Source organism: Myxine glutinosa, chromosome 7 (assembly GCF_964187855.1).
Source record: "Myxine glutinosa chromosome 7, kmMyxGlut1.1, whole genome shotgun sequence".
Lineage (NCBI taxonomy): Eukaryota > Metazoa > Chordata > Myxini > Myxiniformes > Myxinidae > Myxine > Myxine glutinosa.
The window spans coordinates 98824908-98852044 of record NC_136267.1 but is presented as its reverse complement, the minus strand read 5'-3'; the positions used below and the strand labels follow the sequence as shown (position 1 = coordinate 98852044).

At 43.2% G+C, this 27137-nt stretch overlaps 1 protein-coding gene across 2 annotated transcripts in view; it reads right to left on the bottom strand.

Moving 5' to 3' along the window:
• The window catches only part of LOC137431466 (protein HEG homolog 1), a 31746-nt gene extending 12422 nt beyond the window's left edge, over positions 1 to 19324 (bottom strand). The window contains exons 1-8 of one of the 2 annotated variants that reach the window (XM_068122815.2): positions 18728 to 19324; positions 17382 to 18083; positions 13992 to 14108; positions 10294 to 10422; positions 8444 to 8550; positions 7965 to 8059; positions 7385 to 7545; positions 4868 to 4996 (exon numbers count right to left, since the gene is read on the bottom strand). In XM_068122815.2, the coding sequence (XP_067978916.2) occupies positions 4868 to 4996; positions 7385 to 7545; positions 7965 to 8059; positions 8444 to 8550; positions 10294 to 10422; positions 13992 to 14108; positions 17382 to 18083; positions 18728 to 19115 (1828 nt within the window). In that variant the 5' untranslated portion in view covers positions 19116 to 19324. The remainder of the gene's footprint in view (positions 1 to 4867; positions 4997 to 7384; positions 7546 to 7964; positions 8060 to 8443; positions 8551 to 10293; positions 10423 to 13991; positions 14109 to 17381; positions 18084 to 18727) is intronic. The other variant, XM_078782037.1, reaches the window with a different exon arrangement.
• Positions 19325 to 27137: the final 7813 nt, after the last annotated feature.

Genomic DNA, 27137 nt, shown 5'->3' with positions numbered 1-27137 from the left:
CGGCTTTGCGAAGCCGAGTTTTAATAATGTAACGACGCACCGAGGCTCAGATATAGCGGACTGTGATGATGATAGTGTTTTGGACCCGAAATTGAGGATAGGGAATTTGTGATTGGAAAATTTTTGATTGGTTGGAATTTAATGGCAAATTTGGTAGTGAGAGATGCCCGATGTGGTGGGATGGCAAATCTGCCATCCCTCACATACGGGGGCACATGAGCAATAGTTCTATGGGGTTTAGCAGTGAAAACTAGCCCGGGAGGGTTAGGATAATGTATAGGGACCTAGAGATGACCATAGGTAACTGTAGATTTAAGTAGCGACACTGGACAGGTAGTCGGGGACATAGAGAGGTTAGAATGGATGTTAATGACGTGGGATGTGCTTAGTTTAAAGGGAAGACGGGGAGCATCAAGTTAGAAGGAAACCTGGTAGAGCAGATGATGCCGTGTGTTTGAGAATCGAAAGTGTATGGAGCAGTGTATGAGTGAGTGAGGTGATTGTGAGATGTATTGAGCGTGGAAGTGTATGGAGCAGTGCATGAGGAACAATTGTGGTTGTGCATTGTATTGAATGAATGAAGAAGCCTGGGAGGAAGGAGGGTGCAGGAAGCACCAGGTGTAGGAGTGATTGCACAGGTGTGCCAATACAGGTGAAAATGGTTGTGTGGAATACATGGAGTATGGAATGGATGGTGTGGAGCGAGTATGGTGAAAACTGTGGCGTGGAGTGGATGGTGCGATGGCAGTGGATGGGGAGGATGGACCCCATCACGAATACCTGGGGAGGGTAGTTTAAGAGTTAGGTAGAGGGAGTAGGTAAACTGTGGTTGGATATTGGCATCTGTGTTGCATGGTGGAAGAATGGTGTTTGGATGGGTGCATTAGTGACGTGGAAATGGCTGGGCGTGTGGCCTGTTAGTGTGTGTAGTTAAATGGGCACTCCACCACTGTGAGGATGTCGGCCAGGTGAGGCCGCAGGTGGGCTCTGGGAGCCGGTAGAGTTGTGGATGGGGCCCGAGGATCCGGAGGACGGACCCGGGTAGCCCAGTGCCAGAGGGCACCGAGTGGGGAGAGCGCCAAAGGGCCTTCCCCAGGTTGTTGTTTTTTTTTTTCCCCTTTTTTTTTTTTTTGTATACAGAGTCGAGGCTTGTGAAAGAGCTAACATTGATCAAACAAACAAATCAAACAAACAAGTAAACAAAGCACATAAAAGTGGGAGCGGTCGACAAGATGGGGAGAGAAGGGGAGGAAGCACACAAACACAACATTTGAGGGCAGGGACATCGGGAGATGTGTGGGAGGCAGAGGGCCTGGGGGGAGGCAGGATAGGTATAAAACGCAAGGACACCAAGGACTTCCAGGAAAGAAGACAAAAGTCACCTCAAAATAGTGGATTTGGGGTGAAATTAGCGGGGGTAGAAAAGATCAAGGTTTTGGATTGGGAAAGATAAGAGATGGTGGTGAACAGCCGTTTTAAAGACCTGGAGGGAGGAGTGGGATTGAAGAGAGTGAGGGAGTTTGTTCCAGAGGCGGGAGAAAAGAGGAATGAAGGAGTGAAGGTGAGCAGAGAGTCTTGATTTTGGCAGTTTAACCATAAGAGGGTTGCAGGCAGATCTTGTGCGACCTGCAGGAATATTTGGGGGACAGAGCCCAGAGAGAGCTGGGGGACCAAGGCCGGAGAGGAGTCGGTAGAAGACGGAAAGACCACCAACCTGCCTGCGGTGAGTAAGTGAAAGGCTCTCGGAGATAGCGTCATCGCGGGAGATTCCAATGATTCTGAACGCTTTGGTTTCAACAGCATGAAGATGAGCTAGGTGTGAGGCAGGACCAGCCAGGTTGATAGGTTAGGGTAAGGAGCAGGTAAGCTCGGAGGCAACTGCAGTGGTGGAGGTGTGCAGGTGGGTAGACCTGCTGGGAGAGCCACACGACCCAGTCTTGACATTGTGCAAAGGCACAGGGAGTTGAATCGGGGGAGTGAGACCCCAAATTGATGAAGCACCACAGTTTGGTCAATGGGAATTTGGTTCTTAAAACCGCATAGAGTAAGATTGCCAATGGATTGGCAGGGAAAGACCCCAGGTAGTGTAAAGTGTGTTAGTCATTTAGAGCATAGTTAGGATTGAAATCCCCTCGCACCATCTACATCCACTCACCTGAGGTGACAGGACTCCACACCGTGCCATGGTTTGTTGTTTTTATTATTTTTGTGAAAATGTTTTGGGTTGTGAGACGCATCATGACGTGGGTGTGACATTGTGCTGATGTTCCATCTCTCCCTCCTTATGAGGATTGATGATGAATTGGGGATGGCAAATTTTGGATTAATGGGATTGTGGTGACGAATTTGGTATTAGGGGAAATATGGGGAAGACGAGACAGTTGTGATGAATTGGTAAATGTGTAGGTTTTTGTAAATATGGGTAAGGGCAAGGGTAGAACAGGTGACGGGTGGGGTGACGTATGATAGGGACGAGCTTTTCTCCGCTCGGTCTCCAGGCGCACCTCACCTTGCATTGCCTTTATTGATGTGTACCCTTGTGACCTTACCCCTCGCTAACCTGCCCTCTCTGTCTTCCTTCCCCGACCCATGGATCGTGCTCTGGGCACTGAGGGGAGCGTGCGGGAGTCCGCCATTGTGTGCCCGAACCACCGCAACCAGCTGCTTGCATCGATGCACCACTTATGGACCACATGTCTGTGGCTGAGCACCACTCATGGACCCCACGGGTTGGGGCATGGCCCCTCTGCTGGGACCGGCCACGATGGCCCAAGATCTTGCTTGCGGACGTCGGTGACGTGGCACCTATGCCACACAGGTGAACCACTCATAGTCGGCCCCTGTGGGCCATAAATAAAAAACGGACACGTTTGTGCTTTTTATTATGTCCAAATAGGCCACCAGCAAGAAGAAGAAGTTGACAACATCTGGAAGAACAACGACCAGCAGAGGGAGCCGAAGAGCAAGACCAGCAACAGGGTTTTGGTTTTTTAAATTCGAATTGTAGTGACTGTGCACTCTGGTGCGTTTTGGTGCTTTATGGTGCTCTTTGTTGGTGCTGGTGCGTCGATGCAGCACAGGCTGTCTTCCCCCCCCCCCCCCCCAAAGTCTCCCCTCCCCCAAAAAGAACTATCGCAGGTCCTGGGTTGCAGTGTAAATACAATCAGCGTCACTTGTAAATAATGCTCCCCACCGTTCATGTATAGTTTGAGAACAATTCCACAATTCGGTTATCCTGTGGGCGTAAATCTGTTAGGCAGGGTGCAATGCAGCAGGGGGACATATTTATTTGTGTTTTAAAACTGTCACATTCAGGGTCAGGTTAAATGTAGAGGGAACTACACCTACGTGTCGCACTAAGTTAAAGTTTTTTCGGCCCGAGCCCGTGCCTGGAGGATGAGGGTGCAGTGTTGCGGATTTGAGAATCTTGTTGTAAATATCACCCTGAGTAGTGTAATGATTCCTTGTAAATATCTCCGTTTTGTGTGTAAAGGTCAAAGGTCGTCCTCTTAGTCCATATACATGCACGTAGACCACCATATACCCTTATAAATAGTTATTTCCTTATTATGTGTATTAGTTTAAGGCTGTGTTTCCCATTAATCGACTCTGCATTGCATCAGATGACATAAGATAGTTCCCTTTTCAAATTCCCAAAAACCTCCATTGCCAACCGCATTTGCCAACTGCATTCGCCCTCCATTAAGCATGCGGTCGGTTCGGAGAAGAAAGGCGTGTCTCCACCTCGTCATAGGAAGGAGGAGGGAGCCCTTGCCGATCAACCAACCAAGCACGAGGGGTTTGGCTTGAGAGGGTGGAGAAAGAACGATCGGGCAGGTTCGCGAAGATTCGAGGGTGTGGCCCTATATAACTCGTCACGCGACGCCCCCACCAGGGAAGGGATGAGTTCACCTAAAGGAGTCCACCGCAGCTTTGAACAAACCGTAGCTTTGAACATACCGCAGCTTTGAACAAACCGCAGTTTTAACCACCGCAGCTTTGAGCATCGACAGCGGTGACGGCAGTTGCGGCCACGAAGCAACGTCGCCGTGCGGAGACGATTGGGGAGAGTCGGCGGCTGCTCAACTCGAGCCGGAATCACACCCACCACCCGCATCCTTCCCGCCTTGTGACCCCATCTCCTCGTCCGTCCAGCCATCCACCTCCAGCTGAACCTTCCTCCCCTTCCAGCCATTCGTTCCTGCCTTCATTCCCCATTTGTATAAGTCTGATTGTCGTCCGTCTTCTGTGTTGTCCTGGTGTTTAAGTAAGACTGCATAGGTAAGCTAGAATTGCTCTGTGTCCTTCTGGTCCTTCCATCCTTCTGTAAATTATTTTCGTATCTTTCCTTCTCCTTGGTTACTTTTGATTGTGTACATAATAGTTAGTAATAAATTCCTGTTCCTCCTTACTCTGCCTTCTTTCCTTTACATCCGTTTCGTTTTAGTGATTTCCCCATTGGATACCTGTGGCACGATTTGGCCAACGTTTAAGAATCGGGTCTAGTTTCTGCTAATGGTTCGTGCCGTGGCTGCTAATCCTCTCGGCAATTAACATCTTGTCCGCGGTCGCGAACGAGGTTGCTCACCTGCCTCTCCGGAGGGAGCTAGGCAACTTCAGGACTCACGTCGGTCAGTCGCACACAAGGGGATTAATCCCCCCTTCTTAAGGGGAAAAAAGGCTGACGTTGAGATCCGTAACAATATATATAAAAAAAAATTTTTTGTCTTTTTTAAACAGCGTTTCTTGCACTATTGTGTGTATCTCGTTCTGAGAAAATTTTGAACTCGTGCATAATACAATGTTTTACTCAGGTGAAAATTTATTAATAAGTGGAGAATTTATTAATGCCATCCATAGGTGCTACCTCTGCAGGCACGGTCCAGTGAGTGGTGTTTGAAGAAGCCAGGCAAGCAGGTGCAGCTTATGATGCCTTCATTGTTGACGCAAGTTGAACTTTGAACGTCACATACGTTCAGCTCACAGATGTCTCTCTCTGTAGTGTTCCACATAACAATAAGAGATCAACAAAAATTATGTGGAACTGGCAGGTAGGAGGAGGAGGGAGAGTATGGGGAGTAGGAGGAGGAGTAGGAGGGGGCGAGGGGGAGTAGGAGGAAGAGTAGGAGGGGGAGAGGGGGAGTAGGAGAGGGAATAGGAGGGGAGGAGGAGCGGGAGGAGGAGGATGAGATTGGATGAGGGAGGGAATGTTGAAATGGTCAGTTTTCATTTTGTCATAGTTACTATATGTCATACTAATATTGGGTGCATTGGAGTGCCCACAACCAATCTTGAATTTTTACATCATAAAGGATTTACCCCTGGGCAGGACATTACTCCATTGCAGAGTGCTGCCGAAGGATCCTTCAACCATGGCAGAAATTTGAATTTGGCCAGGAATGTACACAGTATTGCCTAATCTTTCCATACCTTAAGATAATTATCAAGCACAAGCTAAAGCTAGAAGATGGGACAGCCAGCTATGCCTCCTCTGAAGGATGACATACTCAGTGGTGCAACACTCTGCCTAGAAAGCATCATGCTTACAGTCAGACAAGCAATCAAACCCAGATTAGACAGCTCAGAAGGGAATACGTCACCTTTGAACTATCTTGTCAGCAGCCTCAACATTAATATTGTGAAGTTTATTGACAAATGCATTAACCAAAGGACTAGCCCAGAGTTCCATGGGATTTTACAAATCCACGACCATGTTCACGTCCTCTCAAGAGGAGAAAGTACTAATGTCTCAGTTTGGTCATGGTTTACTTTGTGAGTTGTCAAAGGCAGAACCCGTCAACACAAAAGGAAGTACTCTCACAAATCTCACAAATCTCACAAATCTTACAAATCTCACACTCTTACTATGTCTCTCCGAAAAGATCGACTGGACAACCCTCCCATCTACTTTCTCAACAATCCTCTCCAAGAAGTTCTGTCGCTCAAGATTTTGGGTCTCACTATCTGCCATGATCTTTCTTGGGAAAACCACATTTCAAAGCTGGCCTCCAAAGCCAGTCGCCGACTGGGCATCCTCCGTCGTGCGAAGTCCTTCCTCGGCACACCTGAGCTCCTCACCACATACAAGGCTTTCATCCGCAGCTCAATGGAATACTGTTCTCCCCTATGGGCCGGTGCTCCTGCCTCACACCTAGCTCGGCTTCACGCTGTTGAAACCAAAGCTTTCAGAATTATTGGAATCTCCCGCGATGAAGCTATCTCTGAGGGCCTTTCACTCACTCACCGCAGGCAGGTAGGTGGTCTTTCTGTCTTCTACCGACTCCTCTCCGGCCTTGCACCCCCAGCTCTCTCTGTGCTCTGTCCCCCAAATATTCCTACAGGTCGCACAAGATCTGCCAGCAACCCTCTGATGGTTAAACTGCCGAAATCTCGGCTCTCCGCTCACCTTCACTCTTTCATTCCTCTTTTCTCCCGCCTCTGGAACAAACTCCCTCACTCCCTTCAATCCCACTCCTCCCTCCAGGTCTTTAAAACAGCTGTTCACCACCATCTCTTATCTTCCCCCATCCAAAACCTTGATCTTTTCTACCCCCGCTAATTCACCCCAGATCCACCTTGTTTGAAATTCCAACTTCTTTCCTGGAAGTCCTGGCAGTGTCCATATGTTTTATACCTCTCCCACTGCCCCCTTCCCACGCCCCCCCCAAAGCCCTCGCCCTCTCTCAGATCTCTCGATGTCTCCATGTCTCTCGGTCCCTGCTCTCAAATGTTGTGTTTGTGTCCTTCCCCCTCTCTCCCCATCTTGTCTACCGCTCCCTATGTTATATGTTTTATGTGTCGGTTTGTCTTTCTGTGTGATTAATGTTCGCTCTTTCACGAGCCTCGATATTGTATACAAAAAAAAAAAACAAAAAAAAAAAAAAAAAAAAAAAAAAAAAAAAAAAAAAAAAAAAAAAAAAAAAAAAAAAAAAAAAAAAAAAGTATGGTAGTACTAAGCTGCCTGTCGAGAAGCAGATAAATGTTTTCATTGGTAGAATATTTTGAATGACCCACAATACAAGAGTTGTAACAGCTTGTGGAATTAATGGGACTTCCCAGCTGAGATCAGTGCTACCGCGGAGTTTCTAGTCAGAGCGGAGCAGGATACTACAAAAATGAAACATCGAGTAATAAGTTGAGTTGATTTTTATTTTTATTTTGCACTTGTATCTTTCCTGGTGAGACTTTGCTCAGTGCTTTTCCTTACGCTTTGCTCAGAGCCGTGTGCATTTATTGCATCTCCAGCTGTTGAAATGTTGTACTGCAGAATGTTGTTTTACTATTACAACTGGCATGTTTTATAAAAGAAATAGTTGTGTTGTGTCGTCGTGAGATCGTTGTGCAATGCAAGTTGTAAAAAAAAAACAATGTATTCTGTACTCACGTGCATATAGCAAATTGTGGGTTTGTGCAAAGTGGCATTCCGAAGAATATCTGATGTCACAGTTGTGAATAAATCTATCTGCCGCAGTAGCCACTGTCCTCTCCGTAACATTTGCATCAATTTTGAAACTGTTTATCACCAAGGCCACAAGGCTCCCTGGCCTATCAGAAAGAAAAGAGATGTGATAAATTATTAGGGCACACAAAGATCGAGTTTTTTATGAAGAATATTTTATGGAACCCAAATGACCATAAATGTTGACACACGGAAAAGAAAGTTAAACAACGCTCATAATGAACACACATATATTTCAAATCCACACTTTGAAAAATGGCGAGACATAACCAACTTAACAAAAAAGACAATGCTGGCAAGTCCTGGAACAAACACTCCTGTAAGACACTGCAAGGAAATAATAATTTATTATTTAGTAAGTATTTAACCTGAATTTATTTTATGAATGCCGATATGAGCATTGTGTGTGCCGTGCATTGTCATAATGGGTTTGATTTGATCATACAAGTAACGAGGTGTACACTACATCAAGCAAACGACAGTTGCTTTAATTCGCTCTACATACAGCAAGTTTTTGTGCTCTGTTGCCTTGACTTGCTGCAATTTCACCACCACTGACTCCTTGTAGCCAAATGCGAAGCTGCTCAGTGATTCATTCAACTGAAACAGAAAGAGGGAAATATTGTTACCATTGTAGCTTTTTAAAAGGGGAAACATTTGTGGTTTTCACCAGCTCCTCCGAGCTCTTTGGGGCCCCAGACATTGCAATGTCGTGTCGAGTCCCCAAATAGCATACTTGGAGGAACTGCTCAAGCCCACAAACTTGACAGTAACAGCAGCTAGAAATCGACAATGCTAATAGTACAGTGACAAATTGAGAATCTATACATGTGCTCAAACCTCCACACAGAGTTTTGTGAAAAACCTGAGCATCAACATTGCAGCAGTTAAAGCTGAGAATTACAGGAGTCCCTAACATTGCCTCTTGACGATACCGGATCTCTGTATATTAAAATACACAACTATCTGTTGGATGTGACTTACAAGTGCCAGTATTTGCTTTTCAGTCTCAGCAAATTCCTTAGAACTCGTGTCATCCATTTCCTTGAGATATTGAACTGTCATCATAATGTCGCCAAGAAATGTTTTCCCTGAAAAGAAAAAACGAACTACTATTATTACTTTCCTGCTTAAATGCAACTTGATGATATCAGAAGCTGACCACCACCTGCTCAACAAGAATTTCCAAACCATTCAGCCTAGAAATGACCCCTGGAGGTAGGCCAGCAATGTAAGACAGATATTTCCTAAGTTGGAACATTACAAAGCACAAATAGCTTTCTCTTTCCAAGATGTACTGTTTTCATTTAAAAAGGACAACATTCACATTCAGTGTAAACTGCAACGGTGTCTTCCTAATTGTATCGATACACAATGATAGACAAATTTTATTGTCAAAAATACCTCCATGAATAAATTATCCTCAGCTGTCTACCAGTCACTACCGGACACTTCAAAAGTCGTCCATCCAACCTCGTGTCCAAACAGTTTCTGTTATTTTATCAATGAGCGTACCACCTCACATTGCCGACTTGTTGAGCTGATCTGGGATTTTCCCTCCAACAGCCATTGGAAATCACACAGACCAATAAAATGTAAAACTAGAACGGCACTCAGTAGAGAGCATACCTCCGCCAGGTGAACAGTTTACGTTTTGTATCCCACTGAGAGGTCGTATCTGGATCCAGACCTGAACCAAAATCTAATCAGCTTGTTCCTGTCACCTAACCAATTCATGAACCGAGTTTTGTCATAACTCGTCCATGTCAGAACTCGTCCATGTCAGAACTCGTCCATAACTTTTTGAGACATCCTGCTATATATCGTTTTTGGCCCTATCTCTCAAAGGTGAGGAATCACCTAAATGCTTCTATCTAAATCCAGATCTTCACCAAAATTGAATCGATTCTTCCTTGTCACAAACACAACCTTTCACCAAATTTTGTCCAAATACGTCCACAACTCTTTGAGATATCCTGTTATATATAATTTTGGCCCTATCTCTCAATGGTAAGAATCACTTAAAATTAAATAATTCTCGTATCCGAATCCATATTCAGATCTTCACCAAAAACTAATCGATTCGTCCTAGTCACACACCAAACCGGTCCACCAACTTTCGTCCAAATCCGTCCACAATTTTTTGAGATATCGTGCTATGTATCATTTTTGGCCATACCTCCCAATGGTGAAGAATCACTTTAAAAATTCTAGTAGCCGGATCCGAATCCGGATCTTCACCAAAATCTAATCATTTCGTCCGTGTCACATACGCTACCTCTCTGCCAAATTTCGTCCAAATTCGCCCACAACTTTTTGAGATATCCTGTTCACAGACAAACAAACAAACAAAGACAGGGGTGAAAACACAACCTCCATCCACCTTCGGTGGCGGAGGTAAAAATGTTTTATTCCTTTGAATTTGACAAACTATCTTCTCAATTTTAATATATAATTCTGGTGTCAGTATGAGAAGCTGGTGGAAAATGATGTGCAGTTCCTGTGACTCGGTGGTGTAATGGTTGAAGCATCTGCTCTGAGTCGGGATGGTTGGCGGTTCGAATGTGATCCCGGTTGAGTCACACCAAACAATGTGCTGCTTTCTTACTTGACACTCAGCATTTAAAAAGGATTGAGCATGGACCAACAACCATAGGTTGGCAACCACTGCAAGGCTTGATGGCCCAAATGGCCTGCATTGAATTTTCTTGCTAGGAAACTTATTTTTGTGTGCAGTTCACATTAAAACCAGAAACAAAAAATACCACATTATATGTCAAGACCCATGTTGGATTGTAGATTAATGTGCACATGTACTCATAAAGCACCCACACCTGGTGTGCATCCCTCACGTCCAGCAGAGTTGAATCCAAGAGGACAACGGCAGGTGAAGCTTCCGAAGCGATTCTGGCACGAGCTAAACAAGGGGCATGAGATATCTGGCTGCAGGCATTCGTTAACATCTGAGAAACAAGGGCAGGTGAAATCTGCATCATAATTTTTGTGTTACATCTGCACTTCTACTTCTAAGGAGGAAAGTAACATTTACTATTATAAACAACATATACCTATTCTACCGATAGGCCGGATCTGCATCTGGACCTGAACCAAAATCTAATCAGCTTGTTTGTGTCACCGACCCAACTCATCCACCAAGTTTTGTCATAATTTATCCACAGCGTTTTGAGAAGTCGTGCTATAAATCGTTTTAGGCCCTGTCTCTCAATGGTAAAGAATCACATTAAAGATTTTAAAATTATCGTATGGATTCGGATCCTGCATTCAGATCTTCACCAAAATCAAAATCGAATGAACCCTAACAAGGACAAATCGAATCGATTTGTCCTTGTTAGGGTTCACCAAGTTTCATACAAATCTGTCTAAAACTTTTTGAAGAGATATCTTGTTCACAGACAAACACAAACAGACAAACAAGAAAGACATCATGCAGAGCACGATATTTGCAAAATCCACTCCTCCCTCCAAAAAAAAGTTGCCATGGATACATCAAATTGTCCATTTCATTAATATTAAAATTGACGATCTTAATCAAAGCTCGGGTCAATCAGATTTAAATTGATGATTTTTCAGATGAAAATTGATATTAGAAGTTTGACCTTTGTCCTTTTGACCTTAAAATAGTTGTTTCCCCAATTCAGTGAGGCACTATGCAATTAATTGCTCTTTAATTTTCCAGTCACTTGGACGAAAATTGATGATTTTTCAGATGAAAATTGAGGACTTTAGAAGTTTGACCTTGAGTTGACATTTGACCTTTAAACCTCAAGAATAGTTGATTTCCCAATTTATTGACTCAATATGCAAATGCTGTTCAACTTAAGTCAATCAGATGAAAAATGTCAATCTTAGAAATTTGTCCTCAAGATGACCTTTGACCTCAAAATCAATAGGCTTCTTCCTTATGACCAACTCTACCATTTGGTGGATTTTCGTGAAGATCAGTTTAAAATTGGGACCTGTAGGTGATTGACAGACAGACAGAATGAAAAATCACTCATAGAGGGACACTTGGCAAAACAGAACAAAGTAGAATGGCACTCAGTAGAGCATCCTTTTGATCTAAAAAAAAATAAAAAAATTAGTGGTTGAATTCAGTGACCTGATATGCAAATCGTCTTCAAATTTTAAGTTAATTGGATGAAAATTGACAATTTTAGAAATTTGGCATATGTTGACCTTTTGGTCTATGTTGACCTCAAAAATAGTTGGTGGTTGAATTCAGTTCGCTGATATGAAAATCCCATTCAAATTCCAAGTCAATCGAATGAAAATTGAGGATTTTAGAAATTTGAGAAAAGTGGTTGAACTTCGGCCTATGTTGACCTTGTGACCGATATTGACCTCAAAAATAGTTGGTGGTTGAATTCAGTTAGCTGATATGAAAATCCTATTCAAATTTCAAGTCAAAATAGAAGAATAGAATGATCGTTTTAAGGCCATTTTTCCCTGCTGGAGCGGGGGTTAGCCTTGCGGGCCCCATGACAATCGTGGTTCCCTGTTTGAGGAAATGTTTTTATGGCCGGATGCCCATCCTGACGCCAACCCTTAGTCGCCTCTTACGATGCGCAGGGATACGGTGTACCTATTTTAAACTGGGGTACACACCAGGATCATTAATCCCAGCAAGCTGGTACTCAATTTTGCCGCCCTCGGAAGGATGACAGGCTGAGTCAACCCCCCTGGCGTTAATTCAGCGATCGAGCGGGATTCGAACTCAGAATCCTCGGATGCCAAGCTGGCACCCTAACTGCTAAGCCAACACCAGGCTCAAATTTCAAGTCAATCGGATGAAAATTGAGGATCTTAGAAATTAAAAAAGTGGTTGACCTTTTGGTCTTTGTTGATCTCAAAAATAGTTGGTGATTGAATTCAGTTCGCTGATATGAAAATCCCATTCAAATTCCAAGTCAATCAGATGAAAATTGGGGATTTTAGAAATAAGAAATGGCTGTTGACCTTTGGCCTATGTTGACCTTTTGGTCTTTGTTGATCTCAAAATTAGTTGGTGGTTGACTTCAGTTCGCTGATATGTTAATCTTATTCAAATTTCAAGTTAATCGGATGAAAATTGAGGATTTTAGAAATTTGAAAAGGTTGTTGACCTTTTGGCCTATGTTGATCTCCAAAATAGTTGGTGCTTGAATTCAGTTAGCTGATATGTAAATGCTATTAAAATTTCAAGTCAATCGGATGAAAATTGAGGATTTTAGAAATTTGAAAAAAAGTGGTTGACCATTGGCCAATGCTGACCTCTTGGCCTATGTTGATCTCCAAAATAGTTGGTGGTTGAATTCAGTTCGCTGATATGAAAATCGCATTCAAATTCCAAGTCAATCGAATTAAAATTGAGGATTTTAGAAATTCAAGAAAAGTGGTTGACCTTTGGCCTATATTGACCTTGTGACCTATGCCTCCCTCAAAAAATAGTTGGTGGTTGAATTCAGTTCGCTGATATGAAAATCCTATTCAAATTTCAAGTCAATCGGATGAAAATTGAGGATTTTAGAAATTAAAAAAAAAAGTGGTTGACCTTTGGCCTATGTTGACCTTTTGGCCTTTGTTGATCTCAAAAATAGTTGGTGGTTGAATTACGTTAGCTGATATGTTAATCTTATTCAAATTTCAAGTCAATCGGATGAAATAGAGTATTTTAGAAATTTGAAAAAAAAAGTGGTTGATCTTTGGTTTATGTTGACCTTGTGACCTATGTTGATCTCAAAATTAGTTGGTGGTTGAATACAGTTCGTTGATATGTAAATCCTATTAAAATTTCAAATCAATCGGATGAAAATTTAGCCTGGTGTTGGCTTAGCGGTTAGGGTGCCGGCTTGGGATCCTAGGATCCTGGGTTCGAATCCCGGTCGATCGCTGAATTAACGCCAGGGGGGTTGACTCAGCCTGTCATCCTTCCGAGGTCGGCAAATTGAGTACCAGCTTGCTGGGATGAATGATCACGGTGTGTACTCCGATTTAGAATAGGTACACCGTATCCCTGCGCATCGTAGGAGCGTGATCAAGGGTTGGTGTCAGGAAGGGCATCCGGCCATAAAAACATTGCCTCAAACAGGGAACCATGATTGTCATGGGGCCCGCAAGGCTAACCCCCGCTCCAGCGGGGAGAAATGACCTTAAAACGATCATTCATTCATTTATTCATTCAATCGGATGAAAATTGAGGATTTTAGAAATTTGAAAAAACGTGGTTGACCTTTGGCCTATGTTGACCTTTTGACCTAAAAAATATATCGGATTTTGTCGGACCACGAACCCTTCCATTTGGTGAAGTTTCGTGAAGATAGGTTTTAAATTGTGACCTGTACACAAGTACAAGTGAGCGGACAGGCAAACAAACACACAAACTGGAGTGATCAACATACTTGTCAAAAAAATGCTTTTGCCAAGTAATAACGCACAAGACCAACCAATGTACGTACTTGAAAAATCTTCGATTTCGCAAGTACCAATCAAACAGACAGGTTTGTGGCAGAAGTAATGAGCTAAATATATGCACCTTGTAAGCAGGTTAGTCCTTCCCAGTTGCTGGTGCAATGACACACACTGTGTCCTGTGCCATGTGAAGAAGATACACAGGTTCCACCGTGATGGCATGGATTCGAGAGGCAGCCACCTGCCAAAATACACCTGCATTAGGAGCTAAAACTGAGTGTGCACACCCATATAATTGTCAATTGCACTACTATCATAATCAATAAATTTCAGAATTTATTTCTGCATAATGAGGTGCAAAATGTTTAAATTCAGAAGCTTGGACAAAAAGTCCAAGCTCTGTCGAAGTCCAAACTTTTGATAAAACTATATTTTGATACGTGTCTATTGGTGAGCATGTTTGTGTGTTCGTTTCATGGTCCGGGGGATTCAGCGTGGGGGGAAAAGCAGAAATTCTCTCGAGATACAAATATGTATGGGCATAGCGCTGCCCCTGGTGGGAGGGGTATTACAAGTCATATTAAAACAAGCATTCTGAGTATTGTGCTGCAATACATGTCCCCTATCAAAGTTCAAAGTGCCATAACTTTGTCAAAAAGATCGAATATGCAAATTTATGCACGGTTGATGCTGGTTTTCAAACTTGATCTGAGGTATGCTGAGACATGTGTCACGCCTCGCCTCGGTGATAAGCCCGCAAGGTCGCTCCGTGGAGCAGCCTGCACGTATTGCACTGTGTGAATTATATAATTACCAACTCACGGTCTGAGGTAACTCGGCTAAAGATTATCCGATTTGCACCAAATAAAGTTTATGAATGGTTGCACAGACCCCTACTTCTCACTAAAAGGGGAAAAAGAATGTAAATCGGAGTTAAAATAAGCCTGCAAGGTCGCTCCGTGGAGTGGCCTGCACGTATTGCACTGTGTGAATTATATAATTACCAACTCACGGTCTGAGGTAACTCGGCTAAAAATTATCCGATTTGCACCAAATAAAGTTCATGAATGGTTGCACAGACCCCTACTTCTCACTAAAATTGGAAAGAGAATGTAAATTGGAGTTAAAACGAGGAATATTAACAGCTTTGACTTACCGCACTCCAAATTATAGCCCGGAAAACTGTTGGGGAAATTACCAAAGTTCAAAGTGCCATAACTTTGTCAAAAATGATCGAAACGTAGTGAAGTTCGAACATGATCTGTAACTTATCATGAGGAAACCATGTGCCAAGTTTGAAATCGTTAGCATTAAGCGTTTAGAAAAAAACGTCCGGAAAGCTGTTCTTTGCGTGACGGACGGACGGACTGACAGACTGACAGACTGACAGACAGACTGACAGACGGAGGGACGGCGTGCAAACCCAAAGTCCCCTCCGGTGTACACCGGTAGGGGACTAATAAGCCATTTCTGGGTAAATTTACCCATCCGTAACTCTGGGGGATCATTCGCTTGTCACAAGGAAATATATAGCCCAAGGTGCTGGTACAATGTGATCATACTAAAATACATATGTGGTGTCTGTCTGTCTGTGTGACTGATTTTGACCGTGATACATTCGCTCATCAATTATACAATCTCAACCAAACTTAACAGGAGACTAAGGGTGACATGATGGAGGTTGTAGAGATGTAACTGCGAAAATATACGAAAATTATTTAATTTTTAAGTGATTCTTCACCATTGAGTGATGGGGCTAAAACCAATACATAGCAGGATATCTCAAAGATTTATGGACGGATTTGGACGAAACTTGGTGGACAGGTTCGGTGTCTGACACGGACGAATCGATTCGAATTTGGTGAAGATCTGAGTGTGGATTCGGATACGAGAATTATTTAATTTTTAAGTGAGTCTTCACCATTGAGAAATCGGTCGAAAAGCAATTTATAACATGATATTTAAAGAAGTTATGGACGAGTTATGACTAAACTAGGTGGATGACTTGGTTAGGTGACAAAAACAAGTGATTAGATTTTGGTTCAGGTCTGAATCCAGGTCCGGGTCTTCGACATTCTCTGGATTTGCCTCACCATCCGCAGATTTTGCCTCGCCATTCACAGATTTTGCCTCGCCATTCGCAGATTTTGCCTCGCCATTCGCAGATTTTGCCTCGCCATTCGCGGTTTTTGCCTCGCCATTCGCAGATTTTGCCTCGCCATTCACAGATTTTGCCTCGCCATTCGCGGTTTTTGCCTCGCCATTCGCGGTTTGATCCTCTCTATTCGCGGATTTTCACTACTCGGGAACCTATCCCCCCTTTTTCCATTGAAACAATGCCCTACCATTTGTGGTTTCACAATTTGCGGGATTTTCCAGGAACGTATCCCCCGCGAATTGTGTGGCCCCACGGTAACGTATTTCATTTTTAAAATTCATGCATTTCGTTTTTAGTTATTTTGTAAAAAAATAAAAAATAAAATAAAATTCCACTTTTTCATTATTGGGTATTATGTGAAGATCAGTGCAAAACAATCTCAATTTAATCCATTTTTAATTCAGGCTGTAACACAACAAAATGTGAAAAAGTCAAGGGGTGTGAATACTTTCTGAAGGCGCTGTATTTGCAGCATTTCTCGTTCTTGCAGGGCACCTCAAATCACGGACTGAACAAGCACAGCTGAGCGGTCTTAGTGATATTTCAAACTGACTAGTGGAGCTGGTAGTCTGATATGCAATTTAAGGCCTTGGGTCTCTACCAGCGTGCCTGGCCTTCTACCGACTCCTCTCCGGCCTTGCTCCCCCAGCTCTCTCTGTGCTCTGTCCCACAAATATTCCTTCAGGATGCACAACATCTGCCAGCAACCCTCTTATGGTTAAACTGCCAAAATCAAGACTCTCTGCTCACCGTCACTCTTTCATTCCTCTTTTCTTCCGCCTCTGGAACAAACTCCCTCACTCTCTTCAATCCCACTCCTCCCTCCAGGTCTTTAAAACAGCTCTCCACCACCATCTCTTAGCTTCCCCCATCCAAAACCTTAATCTTTTCTACCCCCGTTAATACACCCCAAATCTACCTCTTTCACTCTCTGACTTCTTTCCTTGAAATTCCTAGTAGTGTTCATTTGTTTTATACCGTGTACCCACCCCCCCCCCCCCCCCAGCCCTCTCCCTTCCACAGATCTACCGATGTACCTGCTCGCTACTATTGTTGTACTTGTGTGCTCCCCTCTCTTTCCCTCTTGTCTCCCGCTCCTTTCATTATACGTTTTATTGTCCGTTTGTTTTTGTGTTTCATGTGTTTGCTCTTACACGAGCTTCGACTTTGTATACAAGAAAAATTCCCAAAAAAATGTAATTTATTCAATGTTTGTTCTTAGCAGCATATACACAAGTCAAACACTGCTGATCGGATATCGTGCAGGAGTAGTCTTGTTTACAGAAGACAATTCATGATCGCTGGGGAAACCCCTTTACAATGTTGGTAAAATAAAAACAACAAAATAACTTTTACCTTGAGCTGTTTTGTTCAATAAAGTGGTGTTCACCGTTACCAGCATTCTCGTCGGAAAAATTATTTCATGAGAACTCTCATTTACAGTGAAGGATCCTGGGACAAGGGCAAGAGGATCTGCATTGTGCTCCATCACAGTAGTCGGGGTACGTCGCGACTTTGTTGACAACTGCAGAGGTGGCATCGATGTCGTCTGTGTCGGCTTTAGTCGGTGAGTGGTTTGACTTGTTGGCGTCGAGAAGTTTCCATTTGAAGATGGCATCGCTGAGGACGAGAGCATCTTGGCACTTGGCGAAGAGGCACTATTATAATTCCTTGCTTGATCAGGCATCTCTTGAGTTGGCAGGGAGGTTACTGGAAGATCTTTTGGCATTTTCTCAGAAGAAGAAAATGGTACAATGGATGACGTCACCAAATCTTCAGGAAAGAACAAATTTACGTAAGTGGGTGCTCTGCACGGTCCTGAGCATTCTTCATTCTTTGATGACAGCGTTTTGATGAGAGATGGAGAAGCACTGACGGATATTCTTCTTATCGGATCTGTGGTATTGGATAAAATAGATGAGGGGATGTTTTGTCGTTTCGCCGTTGTCATGTTCTTGATCATAGTTGTTGTTGTTGTTGTTGTTTGAGAAACAGAACTGGAGAGCCTTTCCTGCTCTGGAGTTATCATTTCTGGTTCTTTCTCCATCAAGTTTTTATCTGCAAAATAAAACAACAAAAATTTGGCAAATTGCGAATAAACAATAATGTCATCATTGGATATATATATATATATATATATATATATATATATATATATATATATATATATATATATATATATATATAGAGAGAGAGAGAGAGAGAGAGAGAGAGAGAGAGAGAGAGAGAAAGAGAGAGAAAGAGAAAGAGAAAGAAGAAAAAAAAAGAAGATAAAGTAAGAAGGAAAAGGAGGTACGGTTGGAGAAATTGGCAACTTCAGGTTAATGAGTGATAACAATGGGGGTACGTAACCTATACGTGGTAACTTTGACATTGGAGGTCATTTCAATACCTTTGAATAAATGCAAAATCGAATCAGATTTCTGTATCCAATCAGGTTAAACGAAAATTTAAATTAAAAAATTGGCCGGGTGGAATTTGAAGGAGGGGGGGGGGGGGGGGTAGGAATTGAGGGTCAGGTGGGAATCTTTCCTTCAGTCACATTTAATGAGAAATAAAATACTTGATGTCATTATAAAGTTATCTGAAATACACTCAAAATTTCATTTTCAGCCAGGAAAGCTTTTCGATTTGTTGATTTTAATTCATATATTTGCTGAGTTGTTACGTGTACAAAAATGACGGCTTAAGCTATGCGTTACCTGCAGTTTGTGTGAACGTCCGACCGTGTGATGTAACCAAGCATGGCGGAGTTGTAGGAGGTTTGGAACCCTCCTGAACCGATGGAATGACTCCTTCGAGCACTGCAGCGGTTCGACCCTGCGTCGGCGAGATACTCCAAACATATGGAGTCACCCGGGCGGACCGAGCGATCCGTCGAAGCGAAGAGGTCACCTGCCCAAAAGGTCCAACGGTCGTGCTGGGTTCTCCCGTGCCACCGACTTGCTGGGACAACTCCACGGATCTCTGGAACCAGACGCTGCTGATCGCACGGGCCGTGGAGGAGAGCCAGACCGGTCCAGTTTCCTTCGCACTCGCAATCTCTCCCATGACCACGACCAACACAGCGATGACCCCCTGGAAATGCATCACAGGGAACAATATTTGAACAATTGACAAACACGAGTTCAAATGGGTTGCAGACACTCACACCTAATACGAGATTCTAAATATATCTGTCTCTTGTACAAGTCTCTTCCCTTTAAAGCTCATTTCGGTTTCAAATGTCCCCTTGGAGTCTGAGTAACCATGAACTCCCATTTACTGGACTCAGAGCCACTGTTGTTCTTCCTCGCAATAGCCAACAACAATATGACCCACCCGGATCTTGTTTCTCCACCCTCCGAAACAGCATTTTCCTCCGCTAAGGCTGCACGAACGTGGAAATGGACGATTTATTTTCCAGAAAGTTTCAAGGGAGACTAAAGAGATTGATGCTTTCATCACCGGTTATCGTAGTATTCATTCATTCAAAGGTAGTTGCTAGGAAAGTCGAATGGAAGTAAACGATTTCAACTTTTCTCGAAGTTTTGAGAAGTGGGAAAGAACTCAGATTCAATTGTTGTTCCTTCTCAATTGTCCAGGTTGGGGGAACTCGCACACAGGAAACGGCCGTAATATAACATCAGCTAACACCGGTACAAATGCATCTCAAACCCCATACAAAGCCATAATATGGTGCCACTGGCCTGATACATGAATGCACAAAATTGCACATAATCACACAAATTTTGGGATATATCCCTAAAAAATTTTTTTTTAAGGAAAAGCCATTTGGTGCGCCATATCCAGATCTCAGCTTTACCTACCCATCTATCACTCAATGCAATAAACTAGTGATGTTGCAGGTACACAATGACCTGCTATTGTTGAAAGATACCATATGATTTGGACAAGAGACGGGCAGCTTGACATCCCCAACCAACGGTACATTCCGAGATGTAGGGTATACTGCTGACATCAGGAATCAAACGAGGAACAAGTTACGCGATGGCAACAAACAAATACTGCTACCAAAAATTGAATACAACGAGCGTTACGCCCAGGTCCCCCGTCGGTGAAGTGATATGAGTTGACAAAGTGGAAGACGCAAGGCGGCCATCTTGGATTTTGACGTGGCGACCCAATTTTCAATAGCGTTCTTCCTTATGCCTAGATACACCTACACACCAGATTAGAAGTTAGTAGTTCATTTCTTTTTCAAGATATTCCACTCACAAGGTTCAGACATACATGGCGTCAGACATACATGGCGGCGACCATCTTGGATTTTGATGTGGGTTGCACCCACACACCCAATTAGAATTCGGTCCTTCGCTTACGCACGCACGGACACATGATCGCACGCACGCACGTTCGTACGCCCGCACGGATGGATGGGAAAACAATAGTCCCCCTTTTGCTCCGCGGTGCGACGGGGGACAATAAACAATACCAATTGTTATTTAAGAACAATATGCTAGCTATTGCATATTTGCAGATTCAGCTTCACAAGTTATTGAAGCTTCAAACAAGCTACGTCACCTTCCCTGCTGCAAAGAATGCTGAGACCTGATGCTGGATCAATTTTCAGAAAGTAATTGGTGGAAAAGTAGTATTTTGAGGGGATAAAAGTGTCCATCGGTGTACAATAAATTGGGGAGGATCCTGGAAGTTGTGGGTTCAGATCCAGCTGAAGGCAGTAAGTAGTGAAAAAGGATCTGGGTCCTAATCTTCAGCAGATAAAACTAGTCTCAGGAGACATACCATATGTCACCAGGAGATTGTCAGTAAAACCCAGTTGGCTCACTAATGACTTTCAGAGTGGGGATACTTTGCATCCCTGCCATATGTGCTGTCATGGTCTGCATGTGATGCTGGTCCACTTACACATTGTGGTTGACTCTCTTCCTCTTTTACAGGTCGTTTCCGAAATGACTATGGGACTGGGTGATCTACCCTTCTGGAAGTTTCCACTTTAAAAAATGGATGGCAGAAACTTTGCAGTCCAAATCCAGGTCAAAGGTGAAGCAATATGGCTTGATGAATAATCACATATTGTTTATGCCCTTTCACGCCACTGAAAAGATTGTCCTCTACATTTCCCATGATCCAAACAAAGGATGTTCTTATTTTCATGTTGCTAGAGTATCCAGGTAATGTTTTCCTCCTTGATGCAAACCATTAATTGTATGCCCTCATGCAGGTGGACTTCCACATTTTTTTCTTCTTCTTCAAGTCACAATTATTCCCACGTTCCTCCTGTGGAGTTGGCTGGGATAAGCTTGGCCGGTCTTTCACGAACCGGCTGGCCAGGCCTGACGTTCGACGAAGGTTAGGGCAGGAAGTTGGTCATTGTGCCGAGAATGGCTTTTCTGCTCTACGTAAAGGACATGGTAGGATTTTTGACATCCACCTATTAATGCGAGCAGATGGGACGTCAACTTTAACGTCCATCCGAGGGACAGCACACACACATTGATGAATCACTCGGCCGTGAAATACCAGGATGGCAGTTTATAGCTGCGTCGGGATTCAAACCCAGGCTAGACAACTCAGAGGAGAGTGTGTGTACCTCTAGGGTCGAGGCCATCATGCCAGCTAGGCCATACTGTAACACCAATATTACACCTGGTGTTGGCCTAATGGTTAGGGTGGTGGGCTTGGGATGTTAAGGTCCTGAGTTTGAATACCGTTCACCTGTTGAATTAATACCACGTGGGGTTCACTGAGCCTGTCGTCCTTCTGAGGTCGGCGAAATGAGTACCAGGGTACTGGGTCTCAAGGAGGTTGGTGGCAGCATTTGCACTCCGGGTGCAGTAAAAACACCTCATTCCATAGCACACACAGTGGTGTGTCTTGGGATGGTGCTGAGGAGTCTTCCAAGGAACACAGCGACGTGCTGATGCAGTGTATTTTCCTATATATTGTTACGGTACGCGGTTAAAGATGGTATGTTTGCCGAGCGGAGGCTCCGCGACCGAACAGTGCTTCCCTGACTAAAACCCGATTTACCCCAAACTTTGGCCGTATCGCGCCGCAGCTGCTCAATCTGGAAAACTCTAAAGCGACCGAATGCAAAGAGGAAGAAGACGTACAGAAGAGTAACTGGGTTTATTATTATTCACACATATAAGCAAGAAGAAAGCAGTCACGTTTATTTACAGGGACATGAGACGCAGGTGACACAGTGAAATCTTTAGCTTATCTAACAGGCTTACTTACTACCCAGGGACAAGACAAAAGACAGACTACGAACACACTTACACGGGGAATGATGATAGGGATGGCAGGCGGGATAGGGAGGTCCAACTGGTCCTGCAGCACGATCGGCTCGTTGGGCAGCCGTCGTTCCTTCGCGGCCCTGCTCCAAACTGCCGTCCAGGCCCCACGCTGCTGTGGCTGCAGTTTCGGTGGCTCGAGCTGCTGTAGAGGCAGTTTCGGTGGCTCAAGCTGCTGTAGATGCAGTTTCGGTGGCTCAAGCTGCTGTAGATGCAGTTTCGGTGGCTCAAGCTGCTGTAGATGCAGTTTCGGTGGCTCAAGCTGCTGTAGATGCAGTTTCGTGGCTCAAGCTCGCAGCTCAGCTCTGACGCCCCAGCTCTTGTCTCCTCCCTCCTTGTCTCAACTCTGTCAAAGCTCATCTCATCTCGGGGAACGCCCCGCCGCGGGTTATATAGGCCCCGCCCCTCAACCTTTGCGAACCTCCCCCAAACGTTCTCTCTCCGCCCTCTCAAGCCAAACCCCTTGTTCATGGTTGGTCGAGTGACTGGCTCACTCCTCCCCTCTCTGACGAGGTGGGGACCCGCCTTTCTTCCCCAACCCTGCCTCGTGGCCAATGGTGGTTGAAGAGAAAACCGCCCAAAATGCAGTTGGCCATCGAAATGAAATGAAAGGGGACCTATTCTTATTTCACTTGGTACAATGGAGTATTTAAGTTAATGGGAGACACAGCCTTACCCTAAGACACATAATAAGATATAAGCTATCGAACAGGGGTATTCTATGATTGGCTGACGTGGATGCTTTATGGACTAATTACCGAGACGCCCTTTTTACCTTTACACAACTCCGGAGGCAGGAGGCGCAGAATAAACAATAATAATAATAAAGCACACAATAAAAAAAACACAATCCTCATATCCGCAACAATATATATATATATATATATATATATATATATATCTATATATATATATATATATATATATATATATATATATATATATATATATATATATATATATATATATATATATATATATATATATATATATATACAAAACACTAAGATTCAAGTCGACCTTCAAGTACCATTCAAAATGTTGTTGAAAAATTGCTTAGCACTTAGATTGGGGAATCTCTGGAAAGGTAGAGGGTGTGATAGGTGATTATAGGTGAAGCTGGAGATAAATCAGCTGGTGGCATGCTCATCTCTAAGCTGTCTGGTTCTGGTTTTGTGTCTTTCGAGTAGAATCCACCCAAACCTGGCATTGCACTCGTTTGAGGGGTTGGCGGGCCGACGACACAGAAAGTAAATGGATTGTCTTGTGAATGGAGTAAATGATTGTAAATGGATTGATATGGAGTCACGAAAGCATGGACTTCATTTCAATGGACGATGAGAAAGAGATGGTGGAAGTGACCTTTGAGGGCATCCTTCGTGCTCTATTAGTCATTTTGGCTCTTCGCTGGAACATATTTTGTTTAAGAAAGTGGATGAAGAAATTGCAAAAGCTTTACACCAAAAAGAACACCACCAAAAGAAGAAGAGGAGCATGTGTGTGTGTGTGTGCAAGCTAGCTTGAAAGCCAACGTCAAACCTCAACGTCAAGTCCTTGGGCGAGGTGATGCAGCATATGCGGGCGATGACCCACAGGGTGCAAGGATCTGACATACACATACATACACACACACACACACACACACGTGTCTGATGGTTAAACTGCCGAAATCTCGGCTCTCTGCTCACCTTCACTCTTTCATTCCGCTTTTCTCCCACCTCTGGAACAAACTCCCACACTCCCTTCAATCCCACTCCTCCCTCCAGGTCTTTAAAACGGCTGTTCACCACCATCTCTTATCTTCCCCCATCCAAAACCTTGATCTTTTCTACCCCCACTAATTCACCCCAGATCCACCTTGTTTAAAATTCCAACTTCTTTCCTGGAAGTCCCGGCAGTGTCCATATGTTTTATACCTCTCCCACCCCCTTCCCATGCCTCCCCCCCAAAGCCTTCTCCCTCCCACAGATCTCTCTATGTCCCTGCTCTCAGATGTTGTGTTTGTGTCCTTCCCCCTCTCTCCCCATCTTGTCTACCGCTCCCGATGTTATATGTTTTATGTGTCGGTTTGTCTTTCTGTGTGATTAATGTTCGCTCTTTCACGAGCCTCGATCTTGTATACAAAAAAAAAAGAAAAAAAAAGGTAAGAGTGTATGGATATAAAACAGATATAATGGGCCAAACGGCCTCCACACAGTCAAGTTTCCACACAGTGAAACCAGTACCTTGTACTGCAGATAAAAGACAAAAGGTGTCTAGACAAACTTAAAGCAGGTACTTCACCTCTGTTACCAAATAGGTTTACTGTATCGGTTCCTTAAACAAATGACACCTGAAAAACCACATGGAAAGGGCACAGACTTCATTATGTTAGGTATACCATGCAATGATGATGCACGAACATCACAAGGAAACTGGAACGAAAAGTTGAACAAGCACTCCCAAAGTAGCACCTTTTCCTGCGTGCCACTCCTTCTCGGGGCACTTAGAGCAGGTTAAAAAACCGAGAACAATCGGCATTTCCTGCATGACCCCACAAAAGGAAATCTCCACCCATCATTCAGATGGACCAGTCTCTCGACTCGCTTCAAACCTCTCGGATTAGCACTTTTAACTTCCAACTTCAATTCAACAACAGTTGTAGAATTAAACTTTAATGTCTATTGCACGATTATATATATATATATATATATATATATATATATATATATATATATATATATATATATATATATATATATACATATACATACATAGTTGTACGTCAGGCAGAAGGTAATTTCAGGATCATATTCCACATTAATAATCGTGGACGTAGTTAATGCTGTGGGGTTCAGATCATAAAGAAGTCTTAAAAAGTGGGGAAAAAACAAAAACTGTATCTCATTTGCATTCATAGAGTTTCTATGAAGTCTTCATAATTGATTCCAAATAAAACAAGTCACTGCATCAGTGACGTCATTTCCTCTTATGTTTAGTTTTCTACTTAAAAGCATAATTTGTACAATCTTTTTTGACAAATTGAAAACTACATTACAAAGGTTTTTTTTTTTTACTCTTCATGTATCATTTTCTATAGATTGGAATTTCCAAAGCAACGGAATCGGTACAATTCATTCCTTCCAACGACAAATGCACATTTTGCAAAACGAAATTACTGAAATGATTGTCATTCGCCATTCCAATCATCCACAAATACTTTATTCATTCACTCATTCATTCAAACACATTTTCCATTATCACAACAAATTTTCTACTTTCTGCTGCATATACGTGTACAAAATGTGGGACAAACAAGATACAATAGTCCAAGACATGTGAACGTCATGTACAGCTTTATTTAAAATTTTCCAATTTAAAAGTATATTTCGGAAGAAAATCTATAAATATTTATATTCTTTTTATTACTTTTCTTTTTGGCATGTCTTGGAATATTATCTTGTTCGCATAACCTTTTGAAATATATACATTCAACAAAATTACAAGATGAATGTACTTGCAATTGGTGTACACAACGAGGGACTGACTACATGTGTTAGGGGTACACAAGTTTCCAGGCTGCTTCACGTACAGGAAGTGGAAGGGTTCAACCGGATGAGACCGCATAGTGTGTTTTGGTTACACCTAAAGTAGGCTGGGCACGCACAGTGGATACAAATACCAATATATGTCTATGGATATGTATACAGTCAGGTGAAAAAGTAAGTACACCCCATGTAAAGTTTTGACTTTTTCAACATATTTCAACATACAGCTATTTGATCTTCATTTCAACAATATTGATAGATAAAGGTGATATAATATAACAAATATAATGAAACATTTACATTTTGTAGTCCATTGTATAATTTAAATAAACATAAATGCAAATTTCGCATGTGGAAAAAGTAAGTACACCCCTACATTTATCACTACTTCAAATACCTAAAATTAGAATCAGGTGCACCAGCTCAGGTGCAAATGATTAGAACATCGTTAGAGAGGATCTTGGAGGAACCTGTCTTATTTAAACCTCAGACATTTATTTTGGTTTGCTCTTTGTTGTTGAAGTGTGTGGGGTCACCATGCCTAGATCAAAAGAGCTCTCTGAGGCCTTCAGAAAGAAGGTTATAGATGCCTACGAGTCTGGGAAGGGATTTAAAAAGATCTCCAAACAATTTGAAATCAATCATTCGACTGTCCGGAAGATCATCTAGAAGTGGAGAAGATTCCAAACAACTGCCAACTTGTTCAGGCCAGGCCGCCCCAGCAAGTTCAGCCCGCGAGCAGACCGCAAGATGCTGAAAGAAATCTCTAAGGACCCCAGAATGTCATCACGGGACCTACAGGTCGCTCTTGCCACTGTTGATGCCAAAGTGCACGAGTCTACCATTAGAAAGAGGCTGCACAAATTTGATCTACATGGGAGGTGTGCCAGGAGGAAACCTTTGCTGTCCAGAAAGAACATCAGGGCAAGACTAAAGTTTGCCAATGAACACCTGGGCAAAGACCAGCACTTCTGGAACAATGTGCTCTGGACAGATGAGTCAAAGGTAGAGCTATTTGGCCACAGTACCAGAAGACATGTTTGGCGAAAACCAAAGACAGCATTTGACCACAAGAACCTGATACCAACTGTAAAGCATGGTGGTGGAAATATTATGGTTTGAGGCAGCTTTGCTGCATCAGGGCCTGGGCAGCTCACCATCATAGAATCCACTATGAATTCTTCATTGTACCAGAGGGTGCTTGAGGATAATGTGAGGCCATCTGTCGGCAAGTTGAAGCTCAACCGAAGGTGGACCTTGCAACATGACAATGACCCTAAACATACCAGTAAATCCACCAAGGAATGGCTGAAAAGAAAGAAATG